The 20,454-nt window shown below is 50.2% G+C and overlaps 1 protein-coding gene across 1 annotated transcript; it reads right to left on the minus strand.

The window, feature by feature from the left end:
* Nucleotides 1-230: 230 nt before the first annotated feature.
* Nucleotides 231-19,375, minus strand: LCK (LCK proto-oncogene, Src family tyrosine kinase). The gene is made up of 13 exons (XM_081224893.1): nucleotides 19,294-19,375; nucleotides 8,344-8,453; nucleotides 7,965-8,046; nucleotides 7,685-7,775; nucleotides 7,340-7,438; nucleotides 7,085-7,188; nucleotides 6,761-6,910; nucleotides 6,343-6,495; nucleotides 6,022-6,201; nucleotides 3,755-3,831; nucleotides 3,510-3,663; nucleotides 3,297-3,428; nucleotides 231-824 (listed from the first exon to the last, which is right to left on the minus strand). The coding sequence occupies exons 2-13, from the start codon at nucleotides 8,446-8,448 to the stop codon at nucleotides 622-624; spliced, it is 1,530 nt and encodes a 509-aa protein (XP_081081019.1). The 5' UTR covers nucleotides 8,449-8,453; nucleotides 19,294-19,375; the 3' UTR covers nucleotides 231-621.
* Between the last annotated feature and the right edge of the window lie 1,079 nt (nucleotides 19,376-20,454).

Raw genomic sequence — 20,454 nt, forward strand, 5'->3', positions numbered from 1 at the left:
AGTATAGGGACCTCCTCTTGGCCCCCAACATCAGCAGGGCTGGAAAAAGTTCAGACATCGCTTCATCCCATCTTTCACCTCAATTCAGGGTGCCCCAGTTTCCATCTTCTGAACGCTCACTCCCCACTCCCAAGGAAAAGGAGATTGGAGTGGGGAGCAGAAAGATGTGCAATCTTCACCAACAGACATTTATTGAACTCCTTATGGGTGCCAGGCACCAAAGAGGAGCGCACAGAGGTATTAGATAAGGCCCCGGCCCTCAAGGAGCTTCTTGATGACCAGGGGAAAGGAAAAGGGGGTGGGGAGAAGCTGGTGTCAATCACAGGCCTCTCTCCTCTCTTTGGTGGTCTCAGAAGTGGATGGGCCCAGAAAGGGACAACTTGGATGAGTGTCCAAGACATATATGCACAGGCCACACATGTACAAGACACACGTGCAGAGCCCACCCAACTACAGAACCCGTGTACAGGACACGAGAAGTGTATGTGTCGCACGTGGGCGGGATTCACATGCAGAGTCCATATGTGCATAGGCCACGTGGGTGTAACACAGGAATTGCATCTCCCCGAGCCGGGTTGGCTAGGTATGGGGAGGGCTCCAAGCCCCAGCCAGCTAGGCTCCTCAGGGCTGCGGCTGGTACTGGCCCTCTGTGGCTGTGAAGAAGTCCTCCAGCACGCTGCGCAGGTAGTCAAAGGTGGGCCGGTCCTCCGGGAGCTCCTTCCAGCACAGCAACATAAGTTGGTACAACTCATCTGGACAGTTGTCAGGTCGTACCATGCGGTAGCCTTGCTCCAGGTTCTGAATCACCTCAGGATTGGTCATCCCTAGAGGTTGATGGGAGAACTGACATCAAGGCTCCAGGCTTTGGAAGCCCACAGGCAGGGGTGATGGTCAAGATATTTGACAACTGGTATGGTGTGAGCACCAATCCAAAGGGATCTTGGTCTTCATCAATGGTAAAGCTATACTCGCGGTACCTGCTAAATGTCAGTTGTGCCACTTGTAGTGTCTGCTGTGGCTTAAACACTCAGTAATGCACACATGTGGCTGTGAGACTTTGGGTGAGCCACGGCACCTCTCTGAGCCTCAGTTTCCTCATCTGGAAAATGGGATAACAGTAGCTCCTACCTCATTGAGGTGTTATCAGGATTGAAAGAGAAAGTGTAGATATAGCATTGAGGATGCTGCCTGGAAGAGGAGATTCAGCAAAAAGAGTACCTGTAATGATGATTATTTGGTAGGGAAGAATGGAGTGGTCAGGGCCCAGGGCAGGATGGGAGCCCACAGCCAGGACAATGGGGAGGCTTCTCCAGCTTTTAGAACTGGCACATGAGATACTGCCAGGAATCCAGATGGACCCTGGACCCCAGCAAGGCAGACCCTGCATGGGGCAGAGAAGATTCACTAGGCCCCTCCATGATCCAGATGAAATCATCTTTGGGCCACTTCCCTCCCTTGGTGCTGATCCTGGCCCCCATAGTAGGCTCTTTGCATGTAGACCCCAAGAGGAGCTGCTCTGGAGAACTGCATGGTCACAGCAGAAATATAGCTCCCTGTTTCTAAATTACCTGTATGGCCTCTGGTTTCTCCTTCATTCTCCTGAGAAGAGACTGTGACAGGCAGTCCCCAGAGCCTAACCCCTAGAGGGTACTAGCAAAACAGAAGTTTTACTCCTACAAAGCTTCAGACTGGACCCTAGTCAATAGAGACCTCTCTTCCCCAGGCCTTTCCCCTGGGGGGCCTCTAGCTATGTGTCACTCAGATTTCAAAATCAGGACACTGAAGGACATAGGCCAGGGAACAAGGATACAAACCTATTGGCTACACTCAGCCTAAATACAGCCCACAGCCCACAGACCTACTTTGGCTTGGCCCCTTATAGTGTTTTGTTGTTGTTGTTGTTATTGTGTGTGTGTATATATTATTATTATTATTATTTTTTTTTTGGCATGCGGGATCTTAGTTCCCCTACCAGGGATCGAACCCATGCCCCCTGCATTGGGAGCATGGAATCTTAACTGCTGGACCACCAGGGATGTCCCCCCTTTTGGCATTTTTAAATAATCTGAATCATCACCAATATTTGGAAATGGAAAATTTTCCTAAAACTCCAAGTTTTGGCTTCTCTTGAAAAAACAAAGATCTGTTTTTTGGGCCCCCATGTCTTAATAGCAGCCATCTGCTAGAGCAGATGCAAGTTCACCCAGGTCCCCATTACTCCCCATAGTTTCCCTGACCCTGAAGCTGTGTGTCAGTTGCCATTTATCATCATGCTTTCACTGCCTTTATTCTTCTAAAAGAAAAATTCTCTAAGGGAGCAGTGTGAGCTCTTGGCAGGACAACGAGTGTGTTTCTAGTCCTAGCGCTGCCGCTGGACTCTGTGATGGGGCAAGTCCAGGGCAGGGAAGGCCTGCATACCCTCACCTGATTCTAAGGTATCTTTACCTTCCCAGGAGCAAAGTTCTGTGCACACTGATGGGGATGTGGGAAGCTTCTGCAAGTCCTGCCACTGTGCTCCATGACCTCCTTACCCTGTCTTTGTATTCTATTCCCTTTCCCCAGAGTTTCCGAGTAAGCTCCTTCCAAAAAAAATTTCATTCCTGTCTTGGCTGAATTCAGGGGTAAAGCACTGTCCAGGAGAGAGAGGGAGGAATGGGAGAGGGTGGGAATTAGCTGTTTACACGTCTCTCTCACTCTACATGGAAGGCTACAGAGGGACGGGAAGTCAGTGTTTAGTGAACACCTACTATGAGTCAAGCTCTTTCACAAATAATCTTGTTTCTCATATCATGAAACTGAGGCTCAGAGAGGTAAAGTCACCTGCCCAAGTCACTTGCCCATAGCGATTAATAACTTGCCCATAGTGATTAATAATAAAACCTAACACTCCTGAGTGCTTCGTATGGGTCAGGTACTGTTCTAACCTCACGTTTTACAACTAGAGAAAAAAGGAATGATCTGATCAAAGCCAAACAGAAAGCATCAGTGGCAGACCTAGTAATAAGAAGCAGGCCTCTTGCCTCGCAGGCCAAATCCTCTTCTACATATTAGGCTGCCAGTGTTAGAACTAAAGAAAAGAGCTGGGATTGTTGAGGGAAGAGAGATCCAGAGACAGAGATGGAAGCCAGGCCTGGGAGATGTGCACCTAATTGGGGATGTAGGAGTGCCACCCCTGAGATGATGGAGGAGAAGCAGCTAGAGAGTTTCAGATTCTTAGCCTGGAAAGAAGTAAGTAGAAAGACATGAATTTGCTGCCCTTCCCCATCACCATTTCAGCTCCTGCCCTTGACCCTGACCTGGGTAAGGGATGCGGCCATGAGTGACAATCTCCGTCAGCAGGATCCCGAAAGACCACACATCCGACTTGATGGTGAATGTCCCATAGTTAATGGCTTCTGGTGCTGTCCACTTAATGGGAAACTTGGCCCCTGGAGAGAGGAAGTGAGGTCACCTGGGTCTGCTTGGCCAGACCCTGCAGGTCCCAGACATCCCTCATATCCCATACCTACCCTCCCTGGCTGTGTACTCATTGTCCTCAATGAGGCGTGCTAGGCCAAAGTCTGCGATCTTGCAGCTCAGGGTTTCAGACACCAGGATGTTGGCAGCCCTCAAGTCACGGTGGATATAATTCCGCTCTTCAATGAATGCCATGCCCTCTGCAATCTGCAGGTCAGGTACAGGTCAGCAGTCCTGGGCCTGACATCCTTATCCCACGGCCCTGTGCCCATGCCCAGCCCCTCACCAGTCTCCTTACTTGGGCTGCCATGTCCAAGAGTTTGTTGATGGTCAGCTTGATGCCTGCGGAGGTCTTGAGAAAATCCACCAGGCTCCCTGTGGGCAGAAGCAAGAGTTGCTGACCCAAGTTGCCCCAGGGGAAAGCCCCCAGACCCTTCTCCCCTAACTGAGAGTCTAGAAGCAGTGCCTGATGTGTGGAAAGGAAGAGTAAAAGCTGAAAAAGGAGGGGTGTGTATTCAGAGTGAGGATGCCCGGGATGTGTGATGCCCTTTTCCCGGGGACTAGGGGGCTACTTGGAGGGGTCTGCAAGCTTCTTGTCACCAGTGGGGTGGAGCCCAAACTCTTCAGCCAATCATCCAAAGCCCTGCATGGTCCACATCTGTAGTTTCTTCTCTTCCCTCCACTCCTGCCTCTTTTACTCCACCCACCCTAGACAATGGCGAGATTTTCCACATAGACCCCTGGGTTCTCACCCCAAAGTCTCTTTGTCCCATGTCTCATGCTAAAAACTCTTTTTGTTCATGGCCCAGCTAGACTATTCCTCTAGAAAGCCTCTCTCGATCCTACCAAGCATAATAAATTACATCATCATCTACCTTCCCCATGGTATACTGGAACTTTCCTATGGCACAAACTCTGGTTTTCCTAGTGTGCATAACTGATAGCAGCAATCAATCAATGTTCCCAGCCCACAGTAAGCAGCAATAAATGTATGCTGAATGTAGTAAATGGAATATGGAAAGAGGTGTCCTGGAGGACTGAGAGACCTCAGAGGGTAGCAGAGGATAACTAGGAGAAGACCAGGGATGGGAGTGGCTGGAACAGAGCTAGTGACCACTGGTCCTTCTCAAGAGACTAAAACCCTATGTGAAGATGACAACAACTTGAGTGTCTCCACTATGAGTGCTGAATTAGTCACTGAAGGCAAAGACCTCACCCAGAGGCAGCAAATATGTGGACATAGACTGCCATTCCTTCATTGTATCCATGGCAGATGTTGCTAATCAATCCCAGTACTCACTTCCAATGAACCTCAGAATCCTTCTCAACACAGAACTCCAAGCAACTACCAATTGAAGGTGGTCCGCTATTTGCCATTTCCAGAATCCATTAGCCAATTAACAGCTTTTTTCCCTTCCTGAAAGAGGGACAAATCTTATACTCCCAAAGAATCAGAGCCAGATAACAACAAACTTACTAAGCTGTTACTATATGGCAGGCCCTGTTCTAACTGCTCTATATGCATTAACTTTCATCCTCACAAAAACCCTATATGAGGACTTCCCTGTGGTTAAGAATCCACCTGCCAATGCAGGGGACACGGGTTCGAGCCCTGGTCTGGGAAGATCCCACATGCCACAGAGCAAATAAGCCCGTGTGCCACAGCTACTGAAGCTCCCGCGCCTAGAGCCCGTGCTCCACAACAAGAGAAGCCACTGCAATGAGAAGCCCACGCGCCACAACGAAGAGTAGTCCCCGCTCGCCGCAACTAGAGAAAGCCTGCGAGCAGCAACAATGACCCAACACAGCCAAAAATAAATTAAAAAAAAAAAGACCCTGTAAGAAAGTTGCTATTGCATTATTATCCCCATTTTACAGATGAGGAAACCATGGCAGATGGAAGTGAAGTGACCAAGCCCAAGGCCACACAGTCCTGAAGCCAGGATTCTAACCCAGGCAGTCAGACTCTAGAGCCCTTAATGACTACTCTTATTTCTGGATAAGCCTGTTTAGATTTCTGCTGTTATTCTTGGGGGAACTGAGCATCAGAGGTGGCACAGGGACTTGGCCCAAAGCTGGGCCTAGAAATTCCTATTTACCTTCCTGGGGCTCTCAATCTGTCCGACAGTGGACCAAGGGAAGGGGAGGGACTCACCCAGAACTGAAAAAGAGGGCTTTGGAGCACTCCCAAGGCTCAGGGGCAGAAGGGAAAGAGATGGGGCTAGGGACCTGCTCATCTCCTGAGATCAAGCATCCTTAGATCAAGGTGGGGTTTGAAGAAGGCAAACAGGACTGACTGCAGGTCAGAGAAGAAGGTCGGGGGGTGGTGGTGAACGCTCTTCCAGAGCCTGCCACCTCAAGCTGGGCTCCCAGACGGGGCTCGAACAACAACACACCCTCTTCTCCACACGCCCTATAGTCGCCCCTGGAAGTGAGTCTTTGGGGGCTCAGGAAAATTCCTCTAAAAAACCTCATTGCTGAGCCAGGCCTATCTCCTCCGCTCTCCAGCAGGGGCAGAGGAGATGGCAGTGCCCCCCAGCGGCCGCGCACGGCGGCGGCGCCCACCATTCTCCATGTATTCCGTGATGATATAGATGGGCTCCTGGGTGACCACCGCGTAGAGCCGCACCAGCCGCTGGTGTTGCAGCTGCTTCATGAGGTTGGCCTCGGCCAGGAAGGCATCGGGGGACATGCTGCCCTGCTTCAGGCTCTTCACTGCCACCTTCGTGTGCCCGTTGTAGTACCCTGGGGCAGGGAGGGGTGGGGGGAATCACTCGGAGCCCATGCCCCCAGAGCCAGGCAGCTGCCCCGAAACAGGGCACTGTCGTGGGACTCTCACGACCTTAGATCCCTCCCCTCCCCGCAGTCCTGGAGGGCCTCACTCACCCATCCACACCTCTCCGAACTGGCCAGACCCCAGCCGCTCCACCAGCTTCAGCGTCTCCCTGGGAACCTCCCACTCATCCTCCCACCACGGCTTCTGGGGCTTCTGGGTCTGGCAGGGGCGGCTCAACCTCGTGCACAGCCCGTCCGAAGAATCTGTGAGGACAAGGGAGGAGGGTAAGGCTGTCAATAAGGCGGGACTGGGGGTTGGGGCCCACCCAGTCCCCACCTGGGGAAATGGACTGGCAGGGGAGGTGTGTGGAGCTGTCACCTGATCCCTGGGGCTCCAAGGTACCGCACCTCACCCACTGCGGGGGGAATGAAGGAGCATACTGAGAGATGGATGGAGGGTACCCCGAGAGGAACTGGGGGAGGCAGGCTGATAGGCCACAGGTGCTAACCCTAACCCTGCCGTGCTCACTCATGTAATGGCGGACCAGCTCATGCAAGCCAGGAAAAGTGATGCGGGGGGAGATGTAGAAGCCGCCTTTGTCCAGGTTACGGATCTTGTAATGTTTCACCACTTCTCCCTGGGTCTGGTCGAAGTCCCGGACGGACAGTGAAAACGATCCTGAAAAAAAGAAAGGATGAAAGAACGCAAAAGAGGGGGGCGGTGGCCTCCAGTGAATCGCACCTCCGCCGACGCGCCACCCCCCCATCCCACACCACCCTCGCGCCCCGACCTCTGCTCGCTGCCCCAGCCCGCGGCCCCGCCCCCCGCCCCCCGGCCAGCCCAGCCGCTCACCCGTGGTGCTTTCACTCTCTCGGATCAGGAAGGAGCCGTGCGTGTTCCCGGGCGCCAGGAGCTGCCTCTCCGCGTCCTTGCGGGTCAGGGTCTTGAAGAACCAGCTGAGCAAGGCAGAAGCGAGGGCTTCTTTCGTCTGTTGGTCCGTTCTTCCTCCATCACCCTCCAGCATTCACACCACCCCTAGCATTTCTCCTTTGCTCCGAGGTCCCTGGATCTACGCCCAGCCATCCCCCACGACGAGTCCCCACTCACGGTTCGGGCTCCAGGCTGTTCGCTCTGGCCACAAAGTTGAAGGGGATGTAACCTTCCTGGCCCGTGGTCACGGACTGCGCCTTCCACCACTCGCCGTTCCTGCGCGACAGCGGCGGTTAGCACGGTCTGCTCAGCCTTGGACTTGGCCGGAAACCCCCCCCAGAGCCCCCAGTTAGGCCATGCCACCCCACCCTTCAGCTCAGCACTCCGGAGCCTCCCATTTTGTCTTAAGGGCACCCACTGCAAGCCAGATCAGGGGCCGCAGCGGGGCTGCGGTACCGGAGATCCCCGCTCCCTCACACTCTACCGCAGGGCAAGGATGGATGGGGTGAAGGGGACACTCACTGCTCCAGGATACGTAGCTGTTCACCCTTCTCGAAGCCCAGGTCTCCATCATGGGAAGGCTCATAGCTGTGCAGGGCGATAACCAGGTTGTCTGTAAAGACAGGGGGAGTCAGGGAGAACCTGCCTGGAATAGGCTGGGAGAGCGACTTCAGGAGTTACATAGTAGCCGACAAGACTGAGGGGGAAGGAGGAAGGACAGGTGATGAGTAGGTGAGGAGATGGAGGCTGACAGCCAAGGGTCCACAGGACTTCTCTTCCAGGCCTTGCTGGCTGAAGTCACCTTGCAGTGGAGAAGCTGGGGGGTTGGAGCCCTCATAGGTGACCAGTGGATCCCGCACTTCAGAGCCATTCCAGAAGGGCAGCTGTGGGGTGGGGGATGAGTGGAGTCAGAGAGCTGGAGGCTGGGTCAGACCCTGGCCTGCCTCCCCACTGCCCTGCTCTCCTTCGTTTCAGCTTGGCTGGGTCTTATCGCTGAATTTGCCAACCACTTGCTCCGTGACCTTGTGAGAACCCCTTTCCCTCTCCGGGGTTCTTTTCCTTTCTGTTGCAGGGGAGAGGGCTCACTGTTCTCTCAAGGACCTATAGTGGTGGTCTGTTTCTCTCTTCCGGGTCGTACACCCACCCGACTCCCGCACCAAGCCCCCTGTCTTGCCTCTTACCATGGCCTTGCCATCCGGTGGGACTATGGGGTAATGGCAGTTCTCACACACATCGATGCTTTCCATCCAGTCATCTTCAGGGTTTGAGCTGCAGCTACAGCCCATGGTCCCTGGGGGAATGGAGAGGGGGCTGAAAGGGCTCCCCCAAGATCTACCCCTGCAACATCAGACATGCTAAGGCCTAGCCCTGGGAACTTCCAGAAGGACCCGAGATTGTCAGCCCCCCAGCCCCCATTCATCAGCCACAGAAAAGCTGAAATGGGGTCCTAGCTCCCAGTAAAGTCACACATGCCCTCCTGCTGAGGCCTAGGCCCCGCCCTCCCACCTGGGCTGGGCAAACCGCCACAGGCACCTTTGTTAGTCTAGTTGCCCACTTCCTGCCTCTCCCCGCTCCCGCTCTCTCTGCCCATCCCCCAAGTCGGGGGACTACCTACTAGAGATCACATACACTTCCCCAAGCCCTAGGGAAGACCTAAGTTTTGATCCTCCCCTACCAGAGGGGTGTGTGCGCCCCACCTCCTAATTACAATGCTCCTTTCCAGACAGGGAAGCTGAATGTGAGACCCTTTCTCCTGAATGTCAGCCATCAGGTCTCTGCTCCCCCAACTCCCCCGCCCACAAAGTCTCCTTCAGAGGCTTCTTTCTGCTTCTCCCCAGCAGAAAACACTTCAGCAGCCCTCTTGGCCATACCTTTTACTTGTTTGTTTGCTTTAGCAGTGGAAACTTTTTGTCAGATGAAATCAAGCCGAACCTCATAGATAAAGCACGTAAAAGTGGAGCTGTTCTGCCTGAAGCAGAGTGTGGCGGGACCTCACTCGGAAGCTCCTGGGAATCCTGCAGCACCTCCTCCCCCAGGGCTGCTCCTCAGGACTGCTTGGAAACAGCAGTCCTCAGGTAAAGTTTAACTGAATTTACTGTGCATTCAAGAACATTTAATATCAGAATCAAATCCACCTCCTCAGTCTATTCTGCTACACACACACACACACACACATTCACACAGCCTGTGTTCTGAGCTAGTCTTCCCAAAAACCTCACGCTCTTTTCTTACAACGTGCCTTTGTTTATGTGGTTCGTCTGCCTTGGAATGCTTTTGCCCATCAGTTGAACTCTAACTCAACCTTCAAGCCTCAACTCAGATATCACCTTCTCTGTGAAGCCTTCCCAATGCCCAATGCTCTTTGCTCCTACAGCATTCCACTTAGACCACAATCATCAACTTAGGCACTGAGTGCCATGATTACTCTAATTTATGTGTCAGTCCCCCTGCCCCTTCTACCCCCTTGATGAGATGGGGGATTTATCAAGAGCAGAAGCTGTGTTTTATTTGCCTAAATGTCCCAGCACCCGGAACTATTCTTGTTAATAAGTGTTGACTGGTATGTGGAGGGTTGATGCACAGATTCTCCCATCTACAGAGGTCTTAGAAACCAAGTCTAACCTCTGATTTTAGATGAGCAAACAGAGGACCAGAAAGGCCTGCTTAAACTCACACAACTGTTTGGGGCAGAATAAAACTAGAGTTGCTAATACATGCTGGGACCAAGTAGAAGTGGGGACCAGTGGTGGTTTTTTGGTTAGAAAGACTTAAGGTCCGGGGCTTGCCTGGTGGCTCAGTGGTTAAGAATCCACCTGCCAATGCAGGGGACACGGGTTTGAGCCCTGGTCCATGAAGATCCCACATGCCGCGGAGCAACTAAGCCCCGTGTGCCACAACTACTGAAGCCCGCGTGCCTAGAGCCTGTGCTCCGCAACAAGAGAAGCCACCACCATGAGAAGCCCGTGCACCACAACGAAGGGTAGCCCCCGCTCGCCACAACTAAAGAAAGCCCGCACGCAGCAACGAGGACCCAACGCAGCCAAAAATAAATAAATTAATTTTTTAAAAAAAGACTTAAGGACCTATGTCAATTATGTCTTAATTAAAGAAAGAAAAAAAGATTCAAGGATAGGCCCTGGAGTTATGTTCAAATTCTCGTTCTGATAACTTACTGTGTCTCTTTGCTGAAATCATTCTTCCCCAGCCTCACTTTGCCTTTTCTGTCAACTGGGGATCGTCATCCCTTTCTCATAAGCTTAGATGAATGTTGGCTTGATTTAGAGCTGAGAAAGACTTATACCAGTGCCCATTCTGCCCTACCAACCCCTGTTTTGGATGGTGGGAGAATGGGACTGGTAAATAATCCTCTTGGCTTTAAGCTCATGTTTCTTTTTCTTTTTTTTTTTTTGCGGTACGCGGGCCTCTCACTGTTGTGGCCTCTCCTGTTGCGGAGCACAGGCTCCGGACGCGCAGGCTCAGCAGCCATGGCTCACGGGCCCAGCCGCTCCGCGGCATGTGAGATCTTCCCAGACCGGGCCACGAACCTGTGCTCCCTGCATCGGCAGGCGGACTCTCAACCACTGCGCCACCAGGGAAGCCCTCTTTTTTTTAAATTTTAATTTTTATTTTATATTGGAGTATAGTTGATAAGCTTATGTTTTTTAAACTGAGATACTTATAACCTTTCATGGGTACCGGAAGTCACGGGTGTGTACCTCCCAAAGCATGAGTGTTAAACACATAGTTAAACCTTATTCACGTAGTTAAACAGACATAGATCTATTACAAATAGAGGAAAATACAAAATGTACATGGAATTTTAAGCCAAATCAAGAGACTTTCAAGGAAAAGTGTACACGCATATACTCTTCCCCCTACTTTAGGAGTCCTGGGGAGACATTTGAGAAATGTTGCTCAGCTCTGTGGCTGCAAATGGCTTTTTTATTTTTTTTTTGATTGCTAATTGTATTATGGCTAAGAACTGATCAGCAGCAAAAGCCTCCAGAAAAGAACTGATAACAACCTGGAACCAGCCTAAGATGAGCCGAGCTGTCTAGTAAGGTCCTGAGCAACCCATTGTTTGTGATATTCAAATAGGCCTTGGAAAACCACAGGTTGGTTATATTACACAGAGAACACCAACATCAGATGAGGTGTCAACTTAGATCAGTAAGGTCCCTTCCAGGCTTGACATTCTCAGAGGCTTTGAAAAAGGGTTAAGAGAAAGATGAGAAGAGTTTGAGGTTGAGAAAATGGGATGAACTGGGGTGCAGCAGTGAGGGGAGGCTGGTAGACAGGGTAGAAGGAACCTTCTGAAGGCTGAAGCTCGTAGGGCTGGAAACTGTACCTGTCCAGGCTGGGGTCACATGGGGAGGGAAAAGGAGCCACAAGGCCTTGGGCCAGGGTCCAGAAGAGCATGCAGCCAGGACGTATATCCTGGATAAATCTCGGCCTGCCATAAAGGACTGGGGCCAGATATAAAAGAATGAAATATTGCCATTTGCAGAAACATGGATAGACCTAAGATTATCATACTGAGTGAAGTAAGCCAGACACAGAAGGACAAATATTATATGATGTCACTTATATGTGGAATCTAAAAAATAATACAAATGAACTTATTTACAAAACAGAAACAGACTCACAGACATAGAAAACAAACTTATGGCTACCAAAGGGGAAGGGGGGGGAATAAATTAAGAGTATGGGATTAACAGATACACACCACTATATATAAAATAGATAAACAATAAGGATTTACTGTATAGCACAGGGAACTATGTTCAGTATCTTATAATAACCTATAATGGAAAAGAATCAGAAAAAAATGTATATATGCATAACTGAGTTACTTTGCTCTACACCTGAAACTAACAAAATATTGTAAATCAACTATACGTCAAATAAATAAATAAATAAAAAGACTGGGGCCAGGAGAGAGAAAAAGTTAAGCTGTGTTAAATTAAGCCAAAAGGTACTCAGTAACTCTGCCAGGTATCTGACCCCTAGTGTTTCCTCTCTGGCTTACTTAGTGCACCTGGAGCCCTCCAGCTGCAGGTAGCAGGCCCTGCCCTATACAAAAGTGTGAGTTTGGGAGTATAGGGCCTGGCAGCAATCAGAAGACCCCAAGACCTGGCAATGCCAGAGGTTATTTTGGTGAGTGGCTCTCAGCCACTGAGAGCTACATGCTCCTATGAGGCCCAAGGATAATGTTGAAGGTTATTTCAATATTTCAAAAATCTGAAGGGATTTGTTTCTCAGTATGACAAATTGCATTATCGTTTCTTTAATGCATACTTAAGTCTCTGATGAAAATTTGAACTAGAAAACAAGAAAATTAGTACCTAAGAGGTCATTCAGTCAGCAAAACCCTCAAAATCATGAGATCCATGGGGGAAGAGGGGAAAAGTACAACAGGGGAAGGGCAAAGGAGTCCTTGGAGGGAAGAGCTGAGAAGCACTCATGTAAGTCACCAGCCTCATTTTAAAGATGGAGAAGGTGGCAAATCAGAGAAGGTAAGTGATTTTCCCAATAGCACGTGAGGGCTCTTGGCAGAGGCAGGACTCCAATCAGCCCCCACCTCCTTTTTCAAGGTACTCTGCTCTATTCTTCCCTCCCTGGAGACTAAAGCGGGCAGGGAATCCTGAGGGGTCATGCAGACAATGGAGCAGGGAGGGAGGTCTGACAGAGTGGGGTCCACTCTCCATCAAGATGTGATCATTGTGCCGTTAACAAAGGCCTTTCTCTCTAAGGCAATTCTCCCTCTATCTGGAATGCATGTTTCTGAGTGGACATTTACCTGCTTGGTGAATACAAGTCAGCACATATTGAGGCATGTGAATCATTGAGCATCATGCTTATGTGTACATACCCGTGGGTATGTAGGAACCCCTGTGTGCAGATGGATGTGCAAAAAAATGGGGGCATGTATAGTTTGTGCGTGTCCCTATGTAATTGTGAGGTCATATATGCGTGTATTTATTTGTACAAAATGTGGGTCCCATCCTAGTCTGATTCAACCAGGTTAATAAATGAGATCGAAGGGATGTGGGAACAGATGTATATGTATGACTGATTCACTTTGTTATAAAGCAGAAACTAATAAAAAAAAATGAGATCGGCAAAAAGAAAATCAAAATTAAAGCTTATGGGCTTCCCTGGTGGTCCCGTGGTAAAGAATCCGCCTTCCAATGCAGGGGATGTGGGTTGGATCCCTGGTCTGGGAACTAAGATCCCACATTCCGCAGGGCAACTAAGCCCGTGGGCGCAACTACTATGCTCGTGCACCTCAACTAGAGAGCCCGCGTGCTGCAAACTACAGAGCCCATGCGCCCTGGAGCCTGCATGCCACAACTGGAGAGAGAAAACCCGCACACCACAACTAGAGAGAAGCTCATGCACCACAACTGGAGAAGCCCGCACGCCGCAACAAAAGATCCCACATGCTGCAACTAAGACCCGACGCAGCCAAAAAGATAAAGAAAATAAATAAATTTAAAAAAATTAAAGCTTAATAAAAATTTCTCATAGAAAGAAAGGAAGGAAGAAAGAAAGAAGGAAAGAAAGAAAGAAAGAAAGAAAAGACAGAAAGAAAGAAAGGTGGGAGGGAAGGAAGGAAGGAAGAAAGAAAAAGGAAACAGATCCAGAGAATCCCCAGGACTCTCAGAACCAGTAACAAAGGCAGATTCTGTGGTGAATGAAACAGGACATTCTCTTCTCCCAACTCAGGAATTCAAGGTCAACAGGAGGAATTTTGTAGATTCTAGACCTCCTCTGACTAGCGTCTGAAGTGTTCTCGGTCAAACTCAAGATCTGTCCATGGTTCACAGAGCACTTTGTGCCAGTTATAAAGGGCCACCCCTCCCTGGGGTTTCAAACTTGGAGAGTGGAGTGAGGGCTAGATTTCAGGTACCATGCCTCTTGTCTCTTTGCACAGAGCCCAACACACAGAGTGGCCCTTCTTACTCTGTGTAGAATTGATCAAAAATCCCAGGCTGCGTGAAGCTCCTGGACTAGAGTTTCTGGTCCCAGGGTTGTTTAGGAATCATATCACAATGAGCTCTGATTCTTGCCAACTTGTTCACTTTTATCAACTCCATAGACATTGTCTCGCCTGGCTGGGCCTAGAATGTGTTTTGTCCCCTTAAAAAAAAATGTAACACCTTTCCTCCCCTAAACTGTAAGCCGATTCATTTATTGAACATTCTGACCAAAATGTGTGCCAGCTTCTTGCCTGGGTTTCTTGGGCTAACGCTTTATGTCAAGGGCAGGCAGGCTCTTCTACTGCAGACCACTGTTGCACTCTGGGCCACCCTGTGGCAAAATCCGTCAGGAATAATTTTACACATTTTCTTGGCCTTTTTCTTTGGCCAAGATTTGGTTATTGGCAAAGTTGCATATGTTCAATGAATAGCCTTAGCTGTGGATGCCTGCACAGAACCCTCACCATGGCACTCGAGAATCAGGGTTGACAGGCATGGTAAATAATTTCTAGTGGGTAAAACAAGGATGTCTCCTGAATTCCCTCCTTTTTCATGTGTTCCTCTTTGATATAATACCACTTTGGAATAAACTCTGTGAATTCACAGAGTTCACAAAAAAGAGAATAAAAAAGGATAAGCCTTCTCTTATGCAAACAAGATGGATTTATTCTCAAAAACTGGGAGTGGTTTAAACATAGAACTGATTCTGCTAGTTAGTTATTGCCATAAACAAGGGCTATAGAGCAATTATTCTAAAGCTGGTATTTTTGGTAGAGGCCCTCCAACTAGTAACTTGTAGGTACCTAGTAATTTCTTTTATTGAGCCCCCTTCCTCATGTACCTCTGTCTGTATTTTGCATCAAGGGGGTAAACAGGACGAAGCCTTACTTACAGTTTGGCGATCCACACCACTTTATTTAAGTTTCTAGAAGTCTGCAGGTCAGGGAGGCTCAGCTCATCATATCCATATCATAGTGAGCCAAGTTCATTCCCAAGGCCTCCCAGTCACTCACTGACAGAGGGCCTTTGGGCAGGTTACTACACCTCTCTGAACCTCCCTCAGTTCCTTTAGCTTCAAAATGGGAATAAAAAAGGGACCTGCGTCTAGGGCTGTTGTGAACATAATACGTGATATGTAGATGATCTCATATAATAAAGTACTTAACATGGTGCTTGGTACATAGTAAGGACTAAGTAAATGAAAATAGTTATTTGAGGCCTGCATGGGTATTTCATTACCCCAGCCTTAAATACATTCATTTTCCTTTCTGATTTTTGGCACTTCCACAGACCACTTTTTCATCTTTAATATATTTACCTCAAATGGAAACTTCACTACCATAAATGGAAAACCAGAACACAACATTGTAAATCAACTATACTTCAATTAAAAAAAAAAAAAAAGGAAAACCAGTATCACCAGCCATAAATAGTAATCTGTATATTTTAAAATAAACACGTACTAGAATACCTAAATTCACATTTGTAAATATTCATTCGTTACCCCCCTAAAATCACTCACCCGCATCAATGATGCACAGGCCATATCTGGGGAAATGCCACACTGTGAGACAGAACTCTGGGCTTAGGCCTCTGTTGGTAAGTTAGAGGAGACATAACTTTCTTCCTACTTGGCCAGCCTATCGACAAAAATTTAATGGGTATGTCTTATGTGCCAGGCTCTGATCTAGAGCTGGGGACACAGAGGCGAGCAGTCAGAGAGGCTCCCATCCACTTGGCCCTGCCTGCTGTGTTAGAGGTGGGTGCCCCTCTGGCGGGTCACTCTATTTTCACAGGAGGCAGTAAGGCCTGTCTTCAGCTCACTGTTCGGTAACCTCTGTGACCCTGACAAACTGACAACACAAAACAACAGTATTTGCCAGGAAGTAGCATCTCAAAATCACCACCATTACCCATTAACCAAGTTAACGACATTTAGCTAAAACCGCTGAAAAGATGAGGTAGATCTCCATGTGTTGACATGGAAAGACGTCCCAGATATAACACGGCAAGCAAGTTACAGAACAGAATGTAGAGTTTAAGTCTATTTGCATTTAAATATGGAGATATAGGGGATTCTTTTAAGCCAGGCTCTGTGCTAAGCCTTCATTTGCATGACTTCATGTAATTCTCATAATAATCCTATGAAGTAAGTGCTATTATTATCCCCATTTTACAGATGCAAAAATTGAGGCCCAAATGGGGTAAAGGTATTTGTCTGAGGCCTCATAACAAACAAATAAGTGGTGGAGAGGCGAGCTGAACCTCGGTCTACCTGCCTCCAGAGATTAGGCTCTTAACCAGTATGCTTTCCAGTGGACACACATAGGAAACTCTGGAAGGACGTGCACCAAATTGTCCACAATGAGCATAGCCCAGGAGTGAGACTGGAGGGAGCTGTATTTCTTATATGTCTTTGTATGTCTCTGTACTGTTTAAATTTTTAAAAACAGCCATGTGCTAATTTTGTAGTTGAAAAACAAAAAACAACAAATCCTCCACGAACGCAAAAACTCTGCTAAGAGACACAAGCATTTGAGGAGAATCAACTGTACAGCTTGCCCTTCCACTCCTCTCCTTGTCTCAAGAGGTGTAGGCATGGAATAGGGGATACAGGAAAAAAGGTTCTGTGACCACAGAAGTCTGAAAAACACTGGGTTAGACAAAATCAAACAGCCACCTTCTCTGGGGAGACTTTCAGAGCTTCAACACGCTAATGCTGATGGTGAAATTAATGTGGGACATTTTGTAGCTTAGACCATGCTGATTTGGCCCCAGACCGTTTTCTTTCCAGGTGCCTCATGGGACTAGCGTTCTTTAGAGCAAGCATTGGAAATGCAGCTCCAGGTGCTTTCAAACCAATACCTGGATGGTATCTTTGTCCCACCTGCCCCCATCCCACCCACATACTCAGCTCCCCTCAGCATCGCTTTCACTACGTTGAGCTTGGCCTTGAAGCCATCAGCTTGTAGGTGTGTGGATGGATTTGTAAGATCCAGCGTGTGATGTATCTGCGGTCCTTGCCTCTGCCTCTGAACATACATGCACACATACATTTTCCAATGATGATATGAATGGTGTTTTGGCTAGGGAGGGAGGGTTCATGTGTGTGTCTGTGTGAAGCTGTGTGTGGGACCCTCCTCTAAGACAGACCCTGTGGCCCAGTCTAGAGTTCTCACACCCACTAGTACACACAGGAAACAAGCTCATTTGCAAAGCCACACCACAAGTGTGAGGGAATGGGTGGCTCACTGGCCTGCCCAAGGTGCTGAGGAGGAGTAGTTCTGGTGCAGACATGCCCCCCACCCTTTGGTGCACAGTTTGCAGGAGAAGGGGGTGCCTAACCTCTGTTAAGCACCTACTGCATGCCAGGTACTACCCAGGGCACATCACAGCCATTATTTTCTCTTTGATTCCCCACAGGTACTCTGTAAAGAGGGATTTATTATTGCCTCTTCACCAATAAGTAAACTGGAGTTCGGAGAAATGAAGCCATTTGTTCAAGGAAATGGCAGAACTGGAACTGTGCCTGGGTCTACCTGGCTCTGAAATGCATGTCCCTCATGCTACACCAAACCCGCTGGCTCTCTTGTGTTGGGTCTTGCCCTGAGGCCTCTGCCCTCCTGGGACCCAAGAAACAACCCAGGGACAGTGACCTTGGCTTCATGTCCTAGGTACTCTGCAGAATGGGCCTTTATCCTTCTCAGAACTGCCTTGACTCTTCCAGGAAGCCTTCTGGATCACCTAAGGGAAGACTTCTCCCGTCCTCTGAACCCTCCGCCTATTCTCTTGCTCCATCACTTGGCCCTTTTTCCCTTAGAGAAGAATCTCTGTCCCTGAGCCCCGAGGGCGAGGGACCCTGAGTCATCTATCAGCACAGGTTGGGTGGGAGAGGGGACGGCTTATGCCGGTCCAGAGTCTGGATGAGGGTAGGGAGACCCAGCATGTTTTTCAGGCCCCACAAGAGGCTGCAGGCCTTGGAGCTGGGGACAAAAGAAAGGCTGGGACATGCTGACTCAGTGGAAACTGTGTTTCAAGAAAAACTCCAAAGGCGGAGAGGGAGGCAGGGGAAACCTGCAAAGTGTGGCTCAGGTGGGGATTTGCCCCATAAACAGCAGGCTGAGAGCTAGAAAGTGAGGGGGTGGGCAGGGAGCTGACTCTGCTTCCCTGAGCCGCCACCACCTTCCTGGGGTTTGAAGCAGGAATCAGCAGGACCCACTGGCCCTACACAGACAGCAGCAGTGGGAGGGGGGCTAGAGTGGGAGGGAGCAAAGGGAAGAGGGGAGGACTTCCTGCGGACACAATGGCAACTTTCCAGATGGAAGTCCACACGGTCCTTGCCTGGGGCCAACTGCACCCCTGTCCGGGATAAAAATAGCCCTTCCTCTTCCCGTCTCCCATCATTCTCTCACCCCCCCAACTTCCCAGGTTCCGGTCAGATACTTCCACCCGGGAGGCCCCATGCCGGATGATAAATATCCCTTCACATGCCCATCCGTTCCCAAAGGAACACTCCTCCTTCTCTCAAAAAATGTTGGTCACTGAGGCTAAAATCACTTCTCACGTGTCCATCTGGATGCTCTGGGTGACTCCTCTCTCTCTCTCAGGAGAGTCTTGTCATTGGGGTCTGCCCCAGCAACCGGAAGTATTCTTGGGACCCCCTGACTCAAGCCTGCCCATCACCTTGCTCCATGGCGGGGGGGTGTCACACCCTAGGCCATCACCCTCTCTCAGGGCCATCACCCTCTCTGCCTCTGCCTTGCTGACGGACTGCAGCGAGGGAGTGCTTTGCCCCATTCTGGGCCTCAGGAGGCTCATCCATCATGGGATGAGGGACTGGATTTAGGGATTTCTGAAGGCCTTTTTAGTACCTGACAGTCCATGTGCCAGAACCCCAAGAAAAATGCTTCCAGTGAGGTGGGGCCTGATGGCGGGCAGTGTGACAGAGGCAAGAGGTAACAACTACGCAGGAAAGAGGCGATCCGGCTGTTCTGCCTGTCTTCCACCTGACCTCCAGCCAGGTTTATCTGTCCCCCAGTCTGAAGGACTGCTGCATACCTGGGGAGCCTGGCCCCAGGCCCAGCTGCAGCCCTCTGCTATCAGGCCCCCCACCGCAGCCCCTAGACCCCTGTTCCCAGTACTCCTTACCTGCCCAGCCCAGGAGCCCTCTGGCCCCATTCACATGGTCTTCCTGGCCTAGCCTGGCTGCCCAGACACAGCTTCGGCTCCCCTCTCCGTCGTAGCCACTGCGTGTCTCCCCGCGCCCACGTCCCACCCTGACTTCCTGCCACCTCCTGAGGGCCCCAGCAGCCCAACCACAAGCCTCCAGCACCCCAAGCTTCCTGCTGCCATAGCCCCCTGCCTCTCAGCCCTCAGGGGTCCTATACGTCTCCAGTCCAGGCCCTACTCACCCTGAAGGTGGTACTTGGAGGTGAGGGAGGATATTTGATAGAACTCCCCCCCCGCCCTCCCAGGGTGCACCTGGACAAGAGATTCAAGGGCAGCCTTGAAACCCCACTGAGCGGGAGGCAAACAGACGCCCACTCAGCTTTCTGTGAAGGACAAGTAGCCCTGCTGTCGCAGTCTGAGAGCTGGGTGACCCTTTCATTACAGTCGGAGGGCAAAACTAACATGAGTTCAGGGTCAGAGGAGAGGACAGCATCCCTGTAACATCACGGGAGAGCAGACACCTGTGTTCCAGTCAGATGGATACCAGGCTCACACAGCTGCTAGACACAGCAGCGGAACAGCAGCCATGCCATCTCAGGGCACAGGACAATAGTTTATTATACGCAGAGGGTAGGCTAACACCCCTCTTACGGACAGAACACTGGACAACAGGCTGTTTAAGAAAGCGGGCAGGACAACCTCTTGTCTTTAAAGGGGGCAGAGTAACAGCCTCTGTCCTGGGCAGAGGGCAGGACAACCCCCCCTAATTATAGTTGGAGAATAGGGCAACCCTTCTAACCAGGTAGAGGCGAGACCACAGCTCCTGTCAGAGGCACAGGGCCTGACACCACCTCCTGCAACAGGTGCGAGACAGAACAGACACTCCTGCCCAGGCACCCAGGTGCAGGCAGCAGACTGGCCGCGCCTTCTGTTATAGGCAGGAGGCGGGGACCTTGTCACAGCTGCAAGCAGGCCAAAAATCTCCCTTTCCTCAGGGGCCAGGCTGAGGGTGACACCCGTCAGAGGCTGAGGGCCAGGTCACCAGCATTATGAGGAACTCTAGGTGGCCTCTCTCAGGCCCAAGAGCTGGGCCTTGAGCCCACCCGGCGGAAAGCATAAATGTGTTGCCACCGCCTAAGC

This window comes from Mesoplodon bidens (assembly GCF_964165515.1).
Source record: "Mesoplodon bidens genome assembly, chromosome: 2".
Classification (NCBI taxonomy): Eukaryota; Metazoa; Chordata; class Mammalia; order Artiodactyla; family Ziphiidae; genus Mesoplodon; species Mesoplodon bidens.